Raw genomic sequence first — 18,844 nt, 5'->3', positions numbered from 1 at the left:
GAACCCAGTCACCAGGACGTAAAGAGGTCGGATTCCTCGAGCACTTCTCAAGTCGTCACTACACACGTCTCTTGCAGGAGCAGCATTGCTTGATAGATCTTGGTTCAGGGTGCACGCACATGACACGCGACGCATGTGGGCTCAATATGCTAACACGTTCAAAACGTGGGCACCCTCGAATGTGCTGGCCATATTGTGCTTCAGCAGAGTCCATAGCAGTGTTCAGGGAAGGGAATAACAGCGACGAGGGGATTCCTCATGGAAGCACGTTCTGGGAGTCGGAGTCTGTCTACTAGGTGGAGCTGTATGATAACTGCGCCACTCAATCTGCCCTGATGGTTCATACGCTGGTGCTATAATCCGCCAGAAGATAGATACCAAGGATGAGTATTGCCCCATTCCAGCTGGGAACTGCTCGATCGTTGTGACTCTACAGCGCGGTGACGGAGTCTGGAGTCAATTGAGTCCGAACCTGTCACACAGCAAACTTAAAGTTTGAAGCATCGCTGCCGAATGGATACTCCGTACGAAAAGCCAGCAAGAACAGTGCCAACAGCAGAGGGCGGGGATGATGGTAACTCATCAAGCGAGGAGGAGATGCTTGATTGGACGAAACTACCGTTCGTAAGATATACCATTTCAGGTTCAGAGACTGTGCCGACGTTGCTGTTTATGAAAATTGCCAGCAGAGGTGGCCCAAAGGTTCGCATACCTAAAAGAGGAGAGAAGGACTTTGAGCCCGCTGGTTCTCGGCTGCAAGATTATACTCTGAGTCAATCGCGCGAAGCAATGGTGGACGCCCTTAAAGGGGTACGAGGAACTTCAAGGTGTTTGCTAAAGCCCGTGCCCAAAATGTTTGATTGATTCGCTTTCTTTCAGTAAGAATATGTCATATGCTGTGTGGCTGCCTGGGCTGTCCAGAGCCCAGGTCTTCCAATCTCGCGGTATCCACTTCAACAACATGGGCCATTCTGTTCGACGTTTGGTTAAATATGATCCCGGAGAGAAGCCAAGGACAGTGACAAGGCTTGAATTGTTACCCGAAGAAGCCTTGTATCTTCTCGAACGTGGTACATTGACATGCTATAAGGCGACTTCAAACGACGAGGGGGACGCGTTGTCGGATCCTTCTAATATTGCGTCGCTATTGGCTTCGGGGGCTACCATTTCTGCTCAGCAAGCGTACGCCGAGTTTATCGGTACAGAAGACTTAACATTAGAGAGGTATCAGGTGCGCAGGATTTTGACTATGCGTTTTTAACTGGCATTCTGAAACAACGAAGTGCTACGCATACCTGAAACGTCTGGGTTTTATTATTACTAGAGCAGTCTCTCCACTATCGTCCCCCTCATATCCCCAACCGCCCCCATATGGTCCATCAGAAAAAATCTTCGTTACAAGCACCCTCTATCTGGAAGACTATTCTCAGTTGTCTGCAACGAGTTCGATCGCACCTCACCCAGATATTTGTCTGTCCACATCACACGGATGGTTGAAACCATTATGGCGAACATCGTTTGGTTGGTTTGAACTCATGCGACTATCGTGAGTCAGAAATTTCCACACTCATGCATTCACCTATACTTATTACACTTCGGCGCACTCTTAGCCACAATCTTCGACACTTAAGAATCATCCCAGCTGGCCATTTAAACCCATTAAGTACTACTCGACCTATTAATTCCTCTCCCTACAAGATATTCTATCACATGTGGAAACCGAATTCGGCTTGGAAGAAAACTGCACCACCGTATCCCGATTTTGAACTTATCGTGATTGAGTGAGCGTGAAACATATTTTCCACGACGTACTATGAACGAATCACCGTACCTTTAGTGGTCGTACAACTCCTATCCCGTCAATATATGAATTAACGACGGTATTTGGGATGCTCCCACAAGTCCTCCACCTCTCCCACGGCGCAAGAATCCTCCACGCCCGCCGCCTGCACCCCTTGGTCTTACATTAAAGAACCTACTAACGCTTGCATGGCTTAAAGGAAAGCTATTTCCACCAAAACCTGTGCTACCCACCCCCCACCCGTTTGCTGCAATTCGGGCAGGTCATAAGAGCGTAGTAATTGGAGTTGTCGATGCAGGAACGTTATCATTCTTTAGATTTGCACAGGGTTGCTTCGAGGAATGGCCGATGATGTAGAATAAATAACAAGGCACCGTGTGCGAATACTATACATGCGAGGTCGCCCTCGTATTATGGCAATTAAAATGGTAGTACAGTGTACAACAGTACCCAGAGCTCATCACGTTCTTAAACCAAAAGCATTGTATGTTGTTTCAACTGCTCACGCCCGGAATAGGTACCGTGCCCGTGCAGAGATAGTGTTGCGCTTTCGCAACATCTTCAGGAAACCTCCTCAGTACGTCTTTGTTCGGTAAGAAAACGAGACGACCATGGGGACCCTCCTCAGGTCGGATGAAATGGCGACCTAAGCCGGGATAACCCTGAATGAGGGAGTGAATGATCTCAGCGCCCGACGTTTGGGATGATCTGAGTAGGACGAATTTCGCAAATGAGCAATGGGTATGATATTGTCTTCGGCAACGTCTACGCGTCAGGGAAAGCTCAGCGTGTGGAAACGAGAGCTACGGTAGGATAGGAGTAGGTACTTACATCTACTGCTTCCATCCGCTGCGGCCGAGGTATAGAAAGGTTGATGTCGTCCTCTTTCCAATGAGTCAACACCATATCGCACGATCCCTGGACGAGCTTTTGGGTTAACGTGTCTTTAAGACGGCGAAATGGGCGGGAGATACGAACATGATGTTGAGGCGTGACAGTGGTCGTCTCCCTCAAGAATCACCGCGATATAACTGAATACGAATGTATCAGAGGACCGACAGCATGCGGAAATACTCGAAACATACTCGAAGATACGGTGGACATATACCAGCCCCGAGAAGTATCGTACCGGCTTCCTCGCTGTCGGCACATGGTACTCTTCGTCGTCTTCCACAAGCTTCGTACACACGTTCTCCAGCAGCAGTCTCAACGGTGGCGCGAGGACAGGCGCAAGAACCGACTGCAAGATGGGCCGCACGTCCAAGGGGTAACGTTGACCTACTATTGACGTAATTTGCTGTATGAAGCCCTTTGCAGATGCGATCCCGACATGAGAAGGGATAAGGAATATACAGAAAACAGCGTATATCGATAGATCAAGATCAGACGCTTCGAGGGCTGCCTGGTGTAGTTGAGCGGAGGTGAGTATATTTCTCCCAGCCCGGAACACCATATCATGTGTCGAGGCAGGCTTGAGGTTTTCCTGTTGACCGACTCGCAGAAGTCGAATGACATCGATGAAGGGTTGAGAGTCAGAGTTGAAAACGTCAATGTGAATCCCTTCATTGCGGGCATCGTAGGAGGAAATATGATAACGGACAGATGGTGCGTCTGGTGATAAGGGCACAAAGGCGTGGACGTGACCAGGGATGCCAACTGCTTTGGAAGGGATGCCAAGACGATTGGTTATCGCCACAAACACTGCGACCAGAGAGAGCGGGAGGGTTTTTCGATGCGTGGTCAATACTTTGTGCATGAAGTGATTCCGCATGTCGTGATATGTGTCTGGATTGGGGATTCATGGGTGGACTCCTGAAGCTGGTATGGAAATGTTCGACTTACCCGTCGCGGCCACAAAACCCTCGCCCCTCATCCAGTGGCATACCTCCAAACACACGGAGACACGATCATATATTGGGTCATCCGGGTCCAGAATAAGCCTCATGCCTAAGAGATGTTCCCGACATTGCTGGGCGAGACCATCGAGCTGGGTAGCAATCTACCCATTTAGCAGTAAATTATTGGGATTGTCAAAAGGCGAGGATAATACGTACATGAGATGGCTCCACCCCCAGAACCCAGAAAAGATGCCGAGGCCTCGCTCTAGTGGGAACTCTCTGCCATTTTCGAGGTCTATTGCCTGCTCCACTGCAGCACGTCGCGCCATCGTCCGCAGGATCTATGACCAGCTGAGTGATCCATAGACGGAGAGGGACTATAAACGCAGCATTGAGAAACTCACCTCTCCCGCCCAGAAGTTCCGGGCAAACCAATCCTCCGTCGGAGCGTCAATCCCAGCAAACGACGCACCCGAATTGGGAACGATTTGTGCAGACAGGACATCCCACGCGTCGTAATTAAGCTCTTCTATGAGCTCCATAGCAAGCTCGTGGCGGCCACACCGATGTTGTATCACCCGGCTGAGGGCTTTGACAGCTCGCCGATCCCTCCAACGTCGCTCAAAATACATTAGCCGATAGTCGCCACCAAACCGAGCCTCAAGCGCCGCATGATCTTTCGATCGGGTCCACCGTGCTAGATAGTGCGACTTCCATATATGCGAGAGGCAGGCTATGGCTCGCAGCATTGAGTTAGTTCTGGAGCATTGAAGGAGAGTGCGGGCACTGTCGTCGAGAAGTACGCCATCTCGGACAGGAAGCTGTTCTAGGATGTGCTCGTAAATCTCAGGGAACAGATATGAAGGCATATCCTGATGCGGTAAGCGACGTAGGAAGGGTGCTCAATGTCGTTGTGAGTTGTGCTCGATAGTGTCGTGGGAACGTTAACCGCACAAAATGACCGCTTGCGTCAATTCCAGATCTACGGATCAATGCAAAGTCTTTCTTAAGTCACGATCAGGGCGTCCTCGTTATCGATCTATGTGTTGACAGAAACAACATTCCGACTAGATGAATTCGCAGCCGCAACAGATCGGCTATCTCGCGCCCAGTCGTACTGGGATCGATAGTGGACGACAGGCAAGAGGAGCATCCATAGTACAACATGACGAGTACCGATTCGTCGCTACGTAAATGCCGAGAGCCCTTGTAAAATGCCGCGGAAAGGATATGCTGAACCCCCTTCCTTAAGGGGCATCTCTTCGCTGCCCGGGGATTGAGACTCTTAAATATTAATTCGTTATTTCTCCTGACACCCGTCGCACATCCAGATAGAGGGACGTATGTACATGTGCATGTGGATATGTATCGGCATCGTTGCGCCGGTTCAAGTTGAACACGGGTTTCAGGACTAGTACTATGCTTTTCAAGACGCTTCAAGTGGGGTTTATCCTGGACCCGTTGTATAATCAGCCAGCACTCTATATCATTATCGAGGATGCGCCGTTCCAGGGCGGAGCTCAAGTGACAGGACAACTGTGGAGAAGGCAAGGGGTGAGAAGTACACATGCCTTCATACAATTATCAAATTCGATGGGACCAATACCAGTTACACTAGTAATTGCCATGGGGTTACTGGTTGGGATAAGCTAGATGCGGACGAACTTGAGGAGGCACTCCGTGAACGGAGCAAGGGAGATGTGGATTGATATCTGGAGGACATTCTGCTCTTCACTGGATGATCCGCTCAAGAGTCGCTGGGTGTTAGCAGACCCGAGCTGGGCTGGCGGATGCCCCGCAGGCATTGCCAGGCAACAGTGGAGGAAAGGTTGTGTATTTTAGGCGCCTTCCGAGAAATAGCAAGCCATCATCCCGAGCGGACTCCGCTGTTGACCGGCGCTGATGCTCTGGAAAGTGCGCTTGAGTTTTGTATGCAACAGAGACTACGGCCTGCTTACATTCAACACATCGAGGGCAACTGGACATTTTATGGATGAATATAAATCCCAAGACTCAACGGGAGAAAAGGTATGAAGGCTGATTGGTTCTCCACTAAAGGCTAGAATGATCGTCATGTCTGCATAATCACTAGCAAGCGAGAAATATGACATATGACAATAAATTCGAAATATTTCTGGTAAGACTGAGGTCACCTGATCATTTAGTTTGACACTATTGTGACATGTTTGGATTGAACACAAGGAACCTTGGACGGCCTTCATTCCTGTGACCCCCAAGTCCCAAACCGTTCCGTTCATCGGCGTCGGAGGCATATTTGTGTGTGGCCAACAGCTTTACACGCGTTTCTAAGGCTCACATGCACTTTCAGCGAAGCCTTTGACGCTTTGGTGCTCCAGCTGCTGACAATATTCTCCCCACGCCGACGGGGATACTGACAGCCATCCTCACGTAGTAACGCACTAGACGATTCCACGATCTTACGTCTACTCGATTCAATCCCACGATCCTCAAGATACTAACGTCTCTGCTCGCTTTTGAACTTAACGACTTTCTGCAACGAATTTCTGACGACGGTCACACGTCATTGCTTGTTTTATTCTACGATTTTAGGCCAATTTTTACGACATTTTGTTAAGTTTCTGAACGATGTTTTCCAGTTTACGCCAGTCGAAACGTTCTACTTCTCCAAAATCGGTGGAGACACCTCGGATCGTCCCATCGATTCGGCTCACGACCGCTACGCCTGTAGCACCAACTCATACACCTCTTACACCTGGAGGCGATGGGGTGGGTCCTGGACGTGTAGGTCCCAAGAGGACGCTTGTTTTGCATGAAGCTCCACCTCCACTTCCACTTCCTCCTCCTCGACTCGTCATCCCCATGTGCGAGAATGGTGCGCCTCAGCGACCGCCTTCCCGAGCAACATCTCGTTTTGGCTCGTCTAAGCTAAGGATATTTATGGACTCAACCTCATCTAATGATGAAATGCCGAAGCTAGTCAAGAAGAAAAAGTCTCGTGTCGCTCTCGACTCCATCAAGTGGGCTTTAGGTGACCGCACGAATGGCACAAAGGAACTCCAAAAGGACGATAGGGAAACAAAGCCCCGCGCCAGCATCGATTCCGAAAAGGAGCGCGAGAAAAAGAAGTGGACTATAGGCCTAGGAAAGAAGGACGCCAAAGACAAAGAGAAGCTAGGTCGAGGCAGTAAGTGATATTTAGGCACCCGCATGTTAGTCCACCCTTTCGTTAACCCCTCCATATTAGCCACTGTCGCTGGTACACAGCCATCGAGCGTCTCGCAAGGGTCGTCTCAACCGACTTCGATCTCATCCGCGTACATACTCAGTCCGACCACCCCATATCTTTCCCCCGACTCAGCTTTGTCCCCCACTGGGACTGCACAATTCCTTCTTAAAGAACCCGAGCAAAACCGTGGTGGATCTCTTGCTGTGCGAGCGATGCGCTCAGTTCGCTCCATGGCCAGAATAGGTGGTTGGGGTCGCGATTCTCCTGCAACTTCAGCCCAGCTGGCAAATAAGTTGAACAAAGGGAAAGGGGGCGTTGCCCGGGCGGTTGGTAGTGGAGAGTCATGGCTGGCTGGCGCACCGTCGCCCCAAAGAAATGCCACGATTAGTTCGAGGCATTCTGCTACCGTTCGTGCCAATGGTGTGCGTCAGACATCCCTAGATGAGGAAAATCGTCCATTACCTACCATCAAATTTCCATCTCCTGGCAAAGAGGAGAAAAAGATGCGTCCTGTCTCTGCCTCCTCCGCGTCCAGCGGGGAGAGCGTGCTCCCCCGGGAATCGGCGTCTACAAGGGGCCCATCCATCGACTCCCATAGGACGTCAATGTCATCACGTACATCATCGGGAGCTACTAATTCACAACATGGCTCCGTGACTCGGAAGACTGCGCGTCCTAGCCGTGACAAAGATACGAAGAATGGGGAACGTCGAAAACGTGGGGCGCTGTCTAACATATTCGATATGACGAGCGGTTCAAGTTCTCCCTCTACCATGAACACCAAGGCATCCACTCGCAAATCTGGCTCGACCGGTTCTGTTGAGTCGTATGGAGAGCCGATCGCCGTTGATGGAGCAACTTTTGAGCTAGTTCGCGCCGTTGATCCGTTCTCTCCATCGCGTGGTTCCGAGTCTTTCTTGCCTCCTTTGGCCGAGGTACCCCAACAGATGATCAAGGACGCGAATCTTTATGTTCCAGGCCACACTCCGGAAAGAAGACCTCGTCCGAGGCCTCTTTCAGATGCAGCCCGACCACGGCCCACCGGCATTGTTGCTAGTGACATTCTAGACGGGGCTGGTCAGAGTGAGTCTCCGAATCGCTGTCATGGGATCATGCTATCCGAACTAATCAAAACTCAGCTCTACCCCTCAATATGTTGACAGCTGCCACTGAGGAACTATACGATCTGATCAACCGTCTCGACTTGAGTACAACTCCTGAGGCAAGCCCCGCAAAACGTTGGTCCCCTCACTCGAAAAACTTTACGCCGGACCCTATGCCTGCTTTCGCGCTTCATACCATTGAACGTGCTCGTCAGATTCGCTACCCTGACGTTCCGTCTTCAGTCAAACCAGACCGCACGTTTGATGTTGACACGTCTTTTAGTTCTGGCAAGTCACAGGAAACTCCCAAAAATCTGTTCAAAGGGCCATTTACTGGAAGTTTGTCTGAGCTTCGGGGCCCTATATCCGTGGGCAAGGGTGCATGCGAATCGTTAATTAAACAAGAGCCGAGCATCACTTCACTACGCCCATATGACTGTGTGGCGTCTCGGAATGAGGCCACCGTCAGAGGTTCCTCTCGCATTGACCGACCGCGGGGCATGTCCACAAGCAATACGTCATGTCAAGTCAGCTTCGACAGTCCGTTGAAGAACGTCACAATCCGTAGGAAACGAAGACTCGTTCCTCAGCAACCTCGGGAACAATCATCAGCAGAGTCGCTGCACCAGCAACTTCGACCCATTACAAGACCAGAGATACGTCGCCAACTCGGTTTCAGCGGCACAATGGGACCCACCGATGAAGCGGATGACACTGAGCAAACACAGGAGCCATTCTCGTCTTCCGAGGATGAGGCACCGGCCGACCCAGATTCGGACATACCTGATGAGTTGCAAGTCATCCTCTCAAGCAGCTGTTCTACCCGATCATTGGATGATACGCTTTCTATCCCTCGGCCCCCTGAGTCGCCTTTGTCCGATCACTTGTCTCTACCAGTTACAACATCGGACTCGAACTCCTCTCCTGGTTCATTACCAGGCCCTCATTTTTCCCTAACGATTACTGCGCCGTCTGGGATCAGTTATGAGCCAACATATTCAGATGAAGAAGGCGACCATATGCGTGAGGACGACACTGGCAAGAAGAGCTTCGACTTCACCGGTGAACTTAACCGTCTGAATCAAGGTGGTGTGCGACTTAGCTTCGTAGAACAGTTGGAAGAGGCTTTCAAGACACCGCAAGTTTTCCTTTCTGATTCTGGCTCTGCGTCAGAATCGCGCGCAACTTCCCCTGTCTCACTGGACTGGGAGCTCCCCGTGGAACCTAAGGCCAACTTCGTGAGTCCTTGTTTAGACATGCGTTTTGGTTTGGGATGGTATTTGATGCATAATTTTCGATGCAGAATCGAACTGGGGAGCTGAATCCAGGCTTCCAGTTTGGCAAGCCAACAGCGCCGTTAAATATCGCCGTTCCCCCAACGAAGGTATTTTCACTCAATTATGCGTCAAACATTTCATCTGTAATGCATTTTTAGGGACTTCACTCTCGCACGAACACTGAGACGAGTAACTTAAGTGCTCGCGAAATTGAGCTTCTCGAAGATTTGGATGCTTCAATGTGCGCCTTGGTGACATTAAACCTTTCCCTCGTCCACCCCTCGTCCTCCCAAAATAACCTTACAGTTCGAGTGCCACCCGCCCACTCATCCTCGGAAGTTAGCACCGAGATTCCCTCTGCCGGCGATCCGGACAGTTCTGCATATAGGATTGCGAACATTGACCTCTCCTTAATCCACCCTTTAGGGACTAGCGATCGCCACCCGGAATCTCCAAATTTTTCTTCGGAGCTGGATAGACAGGAAGAGAGGTCAATAGTTGAATTGTCTTCCTCGCAAAGGGAGCGCTGTATCTCATTGGAATCTGATACGGAGTCCAAGCGGGAGGCTAGATTCTCAGTCACAGACTGTGCCCCATCCCATAGCGGCCACAGTCGTGGAGAATCCGTAATGAGCATGTCATCTCTTGGATCCATTATCGATTCAGGAGTACCTGATCCGTTCGGATACCGAGATGAAATAGCTGGTCCTCCTCAAATCCCATTGCCCCCTGCTCCGTCGTTAGGTCATTCCCACAGCGACTCACTAGCAAGTATCCCTTCAATGTCCAGTCTCGGCCGAATCATCAAGCCTGGCAGACGCAATCCCTTCGGCTACGCGACCACTGACAACAGTCATTCGCGAAGCATCTCTCAAGCTACCGACTTCTCTCTGAACGTTGATGACTCCAATCCCAGGGAGCGAAAGGCGAAGGGCAGAAAATCGACGGATTCTGAGAAATCGCAATTCTATTTTCAGAGCAGGCCTCCTCCCCTTCCAATGCCTCTCCCGTCTACTATTCATGGGCATGTCTGTGATGACTCCGTGTCAAACACTTCACTCGGACCACCTGTGAGTCTTCACAATGCGTCTTACCGGCGACACCAGCGCAATCGGTCGTCCAATGACAGTGGGAGCTCCATTGCCCATGCATACAATGTGCTGGGAGCAAATGGCGGTCGCGCAATCTGGGCAAAACATCAGAGTGATCGGTCCGTGGACAGCTTCTCCAGTGATTTGTCGTTGCCTCGGTTTGAACGTCCTGGACTCGGTGATAAAATGTTGGAGAGCGCAGCTGATTATCAGGGCATGCCGCTTACTGCTATCACCGCATCGCCGAGCGCAAGCGAAGCGGAGGACGCGCCGAGTTACGCACAACAATCCTCTTTCGAAAGCGCGCCAGATTCCCGGAGCGATTTAGATTCGTTGCTCGATCCCTCCATCGATCCTTCGGTCAGCGCCGATTACATCTTTGGTGATGAGGGCCAGCAATCCAAAGGCAACCTCTTTGGGTCCCATGCCGCCAATCGTCGCATCCGCCCTTTATCTGTATTCAGTGTGGCAAGTGCAACATCATCTGCTCGGGATGATGATACGATGGTTTCTATGCTGGGTGGAGGGCATGTCAGTCGCAAACTCCTTGGTGACTCTTTCACATCTTCCCCTGCCTTTAAAGCCAGGCAGAAGCGTCCAGCATTCCGAGTCAGAGTTGATCGTAGCCCATCTAACGAGCATTTAATAAAGGGTAAACCAAGCGTCGCGTCCCAATCACCCTTGAAGTTTGGTTCAGAGCGCATGGTCAAAGCGAACCAAGGTCTCCTCGAGCGGCAAAGCCTTGAAGCTGGCGCTCTGACTGCGAACGCGGAGGGTTCTGAGGTTTCCATGGATGGTACGCGGCTAGCCTCCTCTGTTGCCTTGACGTTAACGAAGAATGTATAGTTTCTGCATGCAACTTTTCTCGTCCCGCCACAGCCAAGTTACAGCGAAACATCTTTGCTCAAAGCCTGACCTCAAATGAGTCTCATTCTCGTCCGACCACCATTGTATTGACGACCGCCGCTCCAGACACTCCCCCCACCACCGACTGTAGCGATTCAGGTTCTCAATCGAGCATTGACCTGACTCGACTAAGTGTAGCTCTGAATGGGTCACGCCCTTCCAGTATGGCCTCCTCATCCTCAGGAAATCGGATCAGGGCAAGGGGACAGGGCCATCGACGACGGTCTGTCTCTCGTGGTTCCAGAGTCGAGACTATCATGGAAGAAGTTCCTGGCCTTGCTTCTCCGTACTCATCCGGGAGTTCTGTATCTAGTCTGGTGTCGACAGTACCCTCAATGCGGTTTGAGATTGTGAATGCCAAGACAGGCGAGCCTGAAGTTGATGTCGTGGAATGGGATAACGATGACAGCAGCACTGAGATTATGCGCCGGTATCATGCTTTACGCAAAGAGGCTTTCGATATCGTTCAGCAGAGTAAGCACGACTGGGCTGACACCGACTTCTCACGCTTTGCATTGGCTTGTGAGTGCCCTTGCTGTTCAGTGCCATTAAGCGCTCATATTCCTCCTCAGCATTTAAACCTCCTCAAGAACCTGCCGCCCTTCGGGCCTTTTATGATTATTCTGTGAGGACTTACACGCACTTGCCGTCTGAGTTGTGCCACAGACGACAGCGGCGAAACTCTCGCCCAAGCCCATATGGCTCACGTACTCCAAAGAAGGGGTTTGCTCCTCGCCTTCCCAGGCAGCACCACAGCCGAACTGAGAGCATGGAACAAGCATTTACATGCATTTCGCCTCCTGCTTTGGCTGTCATCCCACCAACATCCCCATTTGCGATTGATCGTTCCTTCTCTACCGTTGGTCTTACCCCCTTACACCCGAATTTGCCATTGCAGACTATAGACCCTCTCGAGACTCGTCAACTAACTAAAGTAGCGGAAACAGATACCTGCAAGCCTAGGCCGCGTCAACGCGTGGCCTCCAAAACCCGTCGGAGTGCCCTTGGGTGGAGCAAACAACGCGGTACTGAGCCAGTCAAACACGTTCAGGCAGCTTCCCCTTTAAAGAAGTCTGCGACTGCTAGATTGAAAGAGAATATTGAAGATGTTAGAGGTGAAGCCATGGGACTTGTCATGAGGTCAGCTGCAACGACAAGTTGATATTTGTCACTAACTCGGCGTCTTATGTAGCCCAACCGGTTCTCTTCGCCTCTCTCGCCCTCGTCCCAAGAGCAGACCTCAATCCATGCTTTCCCGGCCTTGATACGTGGCTCAGGCATGTTGGGTTCTACTGTTTGTGAAGTGTGGGTTCATCGGAACACAGTCCTCGGAAACCTTGTATCAAATGTGACTGTTGTAGCATGCTTGCAGAACTTGTCTCGACCTTGAATTTATGATTAATCGCCCGGTGCGATCCTTCAATGTCCAACCCAATTTTGAATGATCTATTCCGATGCGAGATTCTGCCGAGGCCAGGAGCATTTCAAGGTGAAATAAATACACGACAACCTTCTCACCCGGACTTGTCGGCAACGAGTCATCCTTAGTCTGCCTATGTACTTGTTTGAATCGAACCGACTAAAATCTGCAATTTTGCAAAACCACCCGTCGTTCGTCCGTGAGAGTCATGCGTACATGATATGTATGCTGTTATTTGGCGATTGTTCATACGTGAAGAAAAGGAGGGATAGCAGCGGCATCTAAATTAAGGAATATTTTTGTGCTTTATTTACAGCATGTCGTCAACGATCGTTCATTACAGTATACTGGTATCCGCAGTTGATGCGTCAGTCTTTCCTCTAGTACCTGCTCTCGCCTGTCGAGTCGTTGAGATGGTGCCGTAGCTACAGATTTATCAAGGCGGCTACATACGAATATAACCTCGATCTGAACCAATGAGCGATACCTCCCATGTTTTTGCAGCAGGCGTGCTGTCTCTTGCCCGTCAACACTTAATATATTTCTGACTGCTGATTGAAACGAGAGCCTGCTTTTGCCTCATGAAGACCTTTATGTATCGACATCCACAGTGTCTTTGGACCTTTAAAAACACTAGCGACCAATGCGCGAGGGTCATATACAGTAGACGTATACATGACCGAGCTATGATATGATCTAGACAAGCGGTGCCTACCTTGAAATACGGTATCATATATCGGAATAACAGAAAACAGACTAACCTAGCCAAGTGTTATCAGCCGGCAGTGGGTTGTCTGAGCGTGATATCAAACTGACAGTTAGATATCGTGCTCTGGCCAAGTCGCGGACATTATATACATATTCGGGTGGCCAGCCAGGATAAAAGGGTACAAAGTGGCGCGCAACATGAGGTTAGAGAGATAATAGAATCCATCCCGCCGCCAGTGCGGGTAGTCGCAATATTATGTGTGACTACGTCGGGTTGCTACGTCAACACCAAGCACCCAATGTGTTAGGACCACATCTTGCGTTCCCCCTCAAGAACGCAAGCCGTGTAAGTTTTCGTTTCGGTTAAGTCTGTCCGACAGCGAGGAAAGGGCTAGGTAGCGTAGATTAAGCCTAACCGTGAGCATATCGAGTTTTATATGGGGAAGATTGCATGTACTAGACTCTGGGTTTGGGGCCCCGGATGCCTTCATCATCAGGATCATAGTCATCCGGTGCCAGGCTGGGCAGAGGATGTAGTCAATGCAGCCCCAAAACCGAAATGGGTACGTTAACATTGCTGCAGCGACGAAAATATTGGGGAAGCGTTCCAAGTTTCTCGATTCGGCTGCCACTTCGACAGCGAAAGTTTCCCATGTCGCACACCTAGCTGACAACACTTGGAGCCTCCAGGAACCGGAGCCGTATGTATAGACCTGGAATGGGTGCATTGTTAGGTAATGGGATGTTGCATAGTTTCACTTCAATCATGGGAACGGCTGAAAACCCCCTATATCGTGATTCCATAGGATCCGGCAGATCAATCATATCACATGAAATATCAGCCGGTGATTCGCAATGTACACGGCAGTGTCAGTCAGAGCGTTGCGGAAAGATCGTGTACCTACATATGTTGTATCGTTTGGCGATTGGCCAAACATGCATGGGGGAGGTGTGGTCGTAGCATCATTGCATCTAATCTACGGAGGACGTACCGAGAGCAAATTACATCTGATTCTTTGCGCAATGAGTATTACACATGATGTGATCGATTATCATTCGTGTTATGTCAGCGCTCAATGGCAGTATACCAGAGCGAGAAGCGTCCACGAGGAAGATTACAGCAAAGGAGAAAAAAAAACAGACAGACAAACAGACAGTGCAGACACAACCATGACTAGCAGGCAATCCAGAAACCAAACCACTATACGAACATAAATATGGCACTGGGGCGGCAGGAAATAAATATCCATCTGGGAAAAAGGCTGCCTTAATAAACTTGTGGGCTTACGCGATGAAAATCAACATGTCGACCGCTTGAGCTTGGGTGAAGAACCAGAAGATAGGGGAAGTGATTGGGTGGACGATGATTCTAAGGTGTGTCGACGACTTAATCAAGAATGAGTATTTAATTAAGAATACACATTGGGTCGGAATGTACGTGCCTGACTTGGACGGCGTCTGGGATTAAACGCTTCCGGACTGTGGAAGGTCCATGATCATCCGACGCTGCAATGGTTGGACCATCCAGTTGGACAGGTGCAACGTTCTCTGGGGTTAGAGTGTTAGACGTCCGGTCGTGTGCTTCGACATTCTGAGTGACTTCTGGTGTGTTCCCTCGGTGCGATACATTAGTTGACGTCCCCTCCATATGCTGGCTCACATTTGACACCAACTGCTGTGAACGAATCATGTCGTTCAGTCCACCGCCATCGGCCACCGCCCCCGAGTCGGAAACGTCACTGTCGGGCTCTTGTGGCATACGTTGTCGGAGCCAATTTGGCGCGCACGGCCTGAGCCACTTGAACAAACACACTTCCCAGTTTATGCCGAAACGCTTGAGGACGGGAGGGAGAAGCTCGAATAATTTGGGCAAGATGAAGCCGATCATTGCGGCAAGTTGGTCCAGCTCCGACCAAGAAATCCCAGATTCTGGGAGCCATTCGGTGCCGGAGACTAGCGCCAACAGCAAGCACACGACAGTCGGGAACAGAGGGAGGAAAATGACAGCCGGAATGGCCAAAAAAACAGAGACGGGTGATATTGAAAATGTTTTTAACCCAGTTCGTCTGTCTGAGTGTATCCCAATCAATGACGTAGAGAAACACCATGTAGAGGGCCATTGCCAGTGCCGCCCCAATTATGGAAAGTCTGAAAGAATCAGTACTATTGATGAATTGGCCCATGAGCAACCTTGAGTGAACTCGCCAACCCCAAACCGACCACATTTGAAGGCGTTCCATAGATAGAGCAGGATGAGAACCATCAACGAAAGGCGGTAGTGAATGGACAGGGATACGATGAATCATGCGTTCATACTGCGTCATAGCGGAAAAGGCTGATATTAAATTGATGATCCACAAGCCTAGAGAACGTATCGAGGCTTTGGGGGTGTCTATAGCATCCTCACCAGGATTATGCTCAGAGGGCGCCACAAGCTTTTGGGATGAGGAAGTAGATCCGGGCAATGCTTGCAATAAACGCAGCGCCAAAGTCGTAATGAGTTGATAATGCTGCGGCAATGAACCAATGCCACAAGTGTGGAGGAAACGCTTCCAGCTTCTCAATACGGACGCAAAGGCGGATCAAATCGGCGGAGGACGTAATTATGATTATTGTAGACGCCATTAGGTCGGGGTCGAAGCCTGGCGAGGCGTTCTGTGATATAGTTTTCCACACCGCAAACCAGCTTGACAATACGAACACCCTCCAGGAACCGGGGCCGTATAGACCAGACACGATTGCATTATCAGGGAGCGGAGTGCCTGATTTGACCCCAGAAAAATTCTGCCATATGGTCTCCACTGCCATTAGGATAATGAAGATCAGTGCCAGAGATGGGCCAGCCCGGTGCAACGCAGCAATGATTGGGGTCAGCATGAGTCTGCTGAACTTGGATACGTCGTTTCCAAACTGTCGTTTTGAACTGCGAGGCAAAGGTGGGTCAACTAGAGATACAGAGCCGATGAAAGATGACAGGGCGCGATAGCTCACTTACTCTTCAGTGTCTTGTTTGCTTAGGAGTTGAGACCTTTCATTGTGATGTCAGTGTTGCATCTTTGAATACGAGGCCATTACACATGCCTATATTTGTTAGTCGAAATGCTCGGGGTTAAAAAACACATTTGCGTTCCACTCGTGGAAGCAGCAAGGTGCTCGCCGTGATTATATATAAGTATAGCAAAGCAATATAAAAGAGGCGCAGCTGCGGAAAGAATTTGCCTATGCATGAACTGACTCGCACTCGGCCTCACGAAATCAACCAATCAATCAAATGTACAAGACAGGAGATAATTGGGAGGTCGCACAGTCGCGCATGTCGCAGCTATAGCGCGTTATAGACAAATGAAGATACTCGCAGTGACAGGTGGACAGATTCACACTCAGCCTCACAAATGAAAATAATCAATTAGTTATGTAAATACAAGTCAAAAAATAATTGGGAATTGGCACGATCGCCTCGAAGACAGTCGTGGTACATGCCTGGTACGGAGACATTCAGCATGCCTATTCAACATGGGCTAGCGCTAATCATGGAAATGCATAAGACCCCGCATGCCCTCCACTTGACGGAGCACGGCTTCCCACGATATCTCTGCCCGCTCTCGTGACACCCCACAGGTCTACAAACCCCAGTGACACTGTCCAAACCCCAAGCGACGCCCTCCAAGGAATTTAGACCTTTTTAGCCCCTTGTTTTTAATCTGGGTCCTCGATTTGTTCTGAAGTAGATGCTCAAGTACTTGTTCACTCTTATTGCCCAGCTCACGCACGCTGTTACTACCGGACTCGTTCATCCCACATTATTCCCCTATCCGTGGATCACGACGCTTCATGCTGCTCGAGTAAGCCTTGCGTTCTGTGCCCGTGCACAGGCATTAGGAACAGTTTATGAAGATAGATCGTGCGGCAGAATATGCAGGGTTCCTGTTAATGGTGAGTGGTATCTCCTCGATATAACCAGTAAATCCACCGTCGTGTGTCCTAACAATTGGTGTACATGTCACTTGAACACCCTTATCGTATTTGATATGCCGGCGGACAATGACGACAGTGCTGGGCGGCACTCTCGGCGTCCATTCCCTGCTCTCTCTCCCACCGCCTCAAATCCTCTCGCTTCACCCATACATCAACTACTTAAACCCCTCATGTCTTTCTCTCCACTCTCTTCTCCCAAGCGTTCCCTTCCCCTTCCCTCCTCAAATTTATTGACACAGTTCTCCCCATGGTTGATGCCATCCTCCGCACAGGAGGTATCACTTCCTCGATCCATCTCGCTCTCACGCACCCTACTCACCCACAATTGCGATCATCTCTGTTCCTTCAACTCCTCTTAGGTGCTGTGGCTTCAGCAGGGGGAGGTGTACTGGCAGGAACGTTGAACGTCTTCTCAGCGCATTGGTCCTTCACCACCCCTCCCTTTCTTCGCTCAAACACCCCAAGTGGTTCCTTCCTCGGAACCTTGGACATATGGAGTGGGAGTGTGTCTCCCTCATCTATGGGTTCTTGATGGTTCACACCCCTCATACGCCCTATCCAACGATTCCTCATCTCAAACGCGCCCTTCCTCTTTGGGAACATAGACAAGGATAGCTGGTCGGCGCCGTTACTACAAGGAAGCGCAGTCCAGTTGATGACCCCTCTCGAGGCTCGGAGTGTGAGCGTTATCGTGCTCACTTTGATCTATGCTTATAGAGTCTACGCCGTGCACTACCGTGCGCCGTCAAGTGCAAAAATGGATGCGAGAAGGATTTGGAAGAATGTCAAGAGCCAGCAAGGGACGCCGGTGAAGGCCGATGCTTTAAAGAGAAGACAGCATAATCTCCAGAAAGTGCTTCTAGGAATGCCTTCTCCAGGAACGATAAGATCTTCGGAAGGATAAATATATAACGTCACGTTTCAACAGTAGTTCATGGATCGAGTATCTTGTTTGCATTGAGACTCGTTAATTACAAACTCCAAGAGATGTTTTCCGCTACTTCGTGCCCAAACGCTATAAATACTTCAGGACAATGGGGGGGTTATCAGAATTTTACTGAAATAGGCTGAGTGTTCGGTGCCCCTTGCTATAAATCCCCGAGGCTCTTTTATTATTTGATGTCATACTCGCGCACGCCCTTCTTCGTCCTGAAATTCAAGAATTCCGATGCAATTAAGTAGTCGACAGATGACATCATCATGCAAACAACGATTTTTTGTCTTGGCTCCGTCTTTGTGACCACCCAGTAACTGTCCATCTCCTTTCGACGTTCGTCCCCTGTGACATTCAGTTAGTACGTACCGTCAAGCAAGATGGAGCCAAGTCTCTCCTCAATCGAATGCTCCTTTTGCCAATTCCTCCGAGATGACAATCCCATGCATTAGGTGAGCTTCCCAAATCTTCGTGATAAAATCGGTAGGTTACGATGTTGACCAAATGCCATACATCAACGTAAACAACCCCCTCCCCATCACAGAGGCACTTTGATTATTATGCCCTAGCTTAATAATGATGA

The 18,844-nt window shown here is 50.0% G+C and overlaps 7 protein-coding genes across 7 annotated transcripts; 3 read left to right on the top strand and 4 right to left on the bottom strand.

Moving 5' to 3' along the window:
- The first annotated feature begins 689 nt into the window (after positions 1-689).
- On the top strand, positions 690-2,240 carry EI90DRAFT_3100107 (tRNA-splicing endonuclease subunit sen54 N-term-domain-containing protein). The gene is made up of 7 exons (XM_039062564.1): positions 690-827; positions 880-1,231; positions 1,284-1,374; positions 1,403-1,492; positions 1,643-1,781; positions 1,838-1,901; positions 1,928-2,240. The coding sequence occupies exons 1-7, from the start codon at positions 790-792 to the stop codon at positions 2,156-2,158; spliced, it is 1,005 nt and encodes a 334-aa protein (XP_038907661.1). The 5' UTR covers positions 690-789; the 3' UTR covers positions 2,159-2,240.
- EI90DRAFT_3100105 (Transglutaminase-like superfamily-domain-containing protein) lies at positions 2,124-4,844 on the bottom strand. The gene is made up of 8 exons (XM_039062563.1): positions 4,044-4,844; positions 3,852-3,980; positions 3,644-3,800; positions 2,887-3,586; positions 2,780-2,832; positions 2,633-2,719; positions 2,498-2,566; positions 2,124-2,447 (listed from the first exon to the last, which is right to left on the bottom strand). Exons 1-8 carry the CDS (start codon positions 4,506-4,508, stop codon positions 2,296-2,298), a joined length of 1,812 nt encoding a protein of 603 aa, XP_038907660.1. The 5' UTR covers positions 4,509-4,844; the 3' UTR covers positions 2,124-2,295.
- On the bottom strand, positions 4,519-5,588 carry EI90DRAFT_1156392 (uncharacterized protein). Its single transcript, XM_039051544.1, has one exon. It carries the CDS (start codon positions 5,206-5,208, stop codon positions 4,657-4,659), a length of 552 nt encoding a protein of 183 aa, XP_038907659.1. The 5' UTR covers positions 5,209-5,588; the 3' UTR covers positions 4,519-4,656.
- Positions 5,589-6,098: 510 nt separating this feature from the next.
- On the top strand, positions 6,099-12,800 carry EI90DRAFT_3100099 (uncharacterized protein). The gene is made up of 8 exons (XM_039062562.1): positions 6,099-6,805; positions 6,866-7,930; positions 7,987-9,188; positions 9,254-9,334; positions 9,386-11,114; positions 11,165-11,746; positions 11,797-12,364; positions 12,417-12,800. The coding sequence occupies exons 1-8, from the start codon at positions 6,247-6,249 to the stop codon at positions 12,487-12,489; spliced, it is 5,859 nt and encodes a 1,952-aa protein (XP_038907658.1). The 5' UTR covers positions 6,099-6,246; the 3' UTR covers positions 12,490-12,800.
- A 1,836-nt stretch (positions 12,801-14,636) lies between these two features.
- EI90DRAFT_3024247 (uncharacterized protein) lies at positions 14,637-15,240 on the bottom strand (the record flags this gene model as incomplete). Its single annotated transcript, XM_039057892.1, has 2 exons — positions 14,637-14,738; positions 14,791-15,240. The coding sequence occupies 2 exons, from the start codon at positions 15,238-15,240 to the stop codon at positions 14,637-14,639; spliced, it is 552 nt and encodes a 183-aa protein (XP_038907657.1).
- A 265-nt stretch (positions 15,241-15,505) lies between these two features.
- On the bottom strand, positions 15,506-16,829 carry EI90DRAFT_1156321 (uncharacterized protein). Its single transcript, XM_039051543.1, has 3 exons — positions 16,434-16,829; positions 16,348-16,380; positions 15,506-16,275 (listed from the first exon to the last, which is right to left on the bottom strand). Exons 1-3 carry the CDS (start codon positions 16,577-16,579, stop codon positions 15,771-15,773), a joined length of 684 nt encoding a protein of 227 aa, XP_038907656.1. The 5' UTR covers positions 16,580-16,829; the 3' UTR covers positions 15,506-15,770.
- A 294-nt stretch (positions 16,830-17,123) lies between these two features.
- EI90DRAFT_3100093 (uncharacterized protein) lies at positions 17,124-18,506 on the top strand. Its single transcript, XM_039062561.1, has 4 exons — positions 17,124-17,292; positions 17,404-17,499; positions 17,528-17,851; positions 17,933-18,506. The coding sequence occupies exons 1-4, from the start codon at positions 17,241-17,243 to the stop codon at positions 18,229-18,231; spliced, it is 771 nt and encodes a 256-aa protein (XP_038907655.1). The 5' UTR covers positions 17,124-17,240; the 3' UTR covers positions 18,232-18,506.
- Positions 18,507-18,844: the final 338 nt, after the last annotated feature.

Source organism: Cantharellus anzutake (assembly GCF_015039405.1).
Source record: "Cantharellus anzutake strain C23 chromosome Unknown EI90scaffold_264, whole genome shotgun sequence".
Taxonomy (NCBI): Eukaryota; Fungi; Basidiomycota; class Agaricomycetes; order Cantharellales; family Hydnaceae; genus Cantharellus; species Cantharellus anzutake.
The sequence above is the reverse complement of the archived record's forward strand: the minus strand, read 5'-3'. Positions and strand labels throughout refer to the sequence as shown.

Coding starts and splice junctions, on each gene's coding strand:
- EI90DRAFT_3100107 (XM_039062564.1), top strand. CDS start 790: ATGGTGGACGCCCTTAAAGGGGTACGAGGAACTTCAAG. Junction 1,232..1,283: donor TAACATTAGAGAGGTATCAG/GTGCGCAGGATT, acceptor GAAACAACGAAG/TGCTACGCATACCTGAAACG. Junction 1,902..1,927: donor TATTTGGGATGCTCCCACAA/GTCCTCCACCTC, acceptor CCACGGCGCAAG/AATCCTCCACGCCCGCCGCC.
- EI90DRAFT_3100105 (XM_039062563.1), bottom strand. CDS start 4,508: ATGCCTTCATATCTGTTCCCTGAGATTTACGAGCACATCCTAGAACAG. Junction 2,833..2,886: donor TATGTCCACCGTATCTTCGA/GTATGTTTCGAG, acceptor ATTCGTATTCAG/TTATATCGCGGTGATTCTTG. Junction 2,720..2,779: donor CTGTCACGCCTCAACATCAT/GTTCGTATCTCC, acceptor AAGCTCGTCCAG/GGATCGTGCGATATGGTGTT.
- EI90DRAFT_1156392 (XM_039051544.1), bottom strand. CDS start 5,208: ATGTGTACTTCTCACCCCTTGCCTTCTCCACAGTTGTCCTGTCACTTG.
- EI90DRAFT_3100099 (XM_039062562.1), top strand. CDS start 6,247: ATGTTTTCCAGTTTACGCCAGTCGAAACGTTCTACTTCTCCAAAATCG. Junction 6,806..6,865: donor AGAGAAGCTAGGTCGAGGCA/GTAAGTGATATT, acceptor CCTCCATATTAG/CCACTGTCGCTGGTACACAG. Junction 7,931..7,986: donor TCTAGACGGGGCTGGTCAGA/GTGAGTCTCCGA, acceptor ATCAAAACTCAG/CTCTACCCCTCAATATGTTG.
- EI90DRAFT_1156321 (XM_039051543.1), bottom strand. CDS start 16,579: ATGCATAGGCAAATTCTTTCCGCAGCTGCGCCTCTTTTATATTGCTTT. Junction 16,381..16,433: donor ATTTCGACTAACAAATATAG/GCATGTGTAATG, acceptor TCACAATGAAAG/GTCTCAACTCCTAAGCAAAC. Junction 16,276..16,347: donor AGCAAACAAGACACTGAAGA/GTAAGTGAGCTA, acceptor TTTGCCTCGCAG/TTCAAAACGACAGTTTGGAA.
- EI90DRAFT_3100093 (XM_039062561.1), top strand. CDS start 17,241: ATGAAGATAGATCGTGCGGCAGAATATGCAGGGTTCCTGTTAATGGTG. Junction 17,500..17,527: donor CAACTACTTAAACCCCTCAT/GTCTTTCTCTCC, acceptor TCTTCTCCCAAG/CGTTCCCTTCCCCTTCCCTC. Junction 17,852..17,932: donor TGTGTCTCCCTCATCTATGG/GTTCTTGATGGT, acceptor TTGGGAACATAG/ACAAGGATAGCTGGTCGGCG.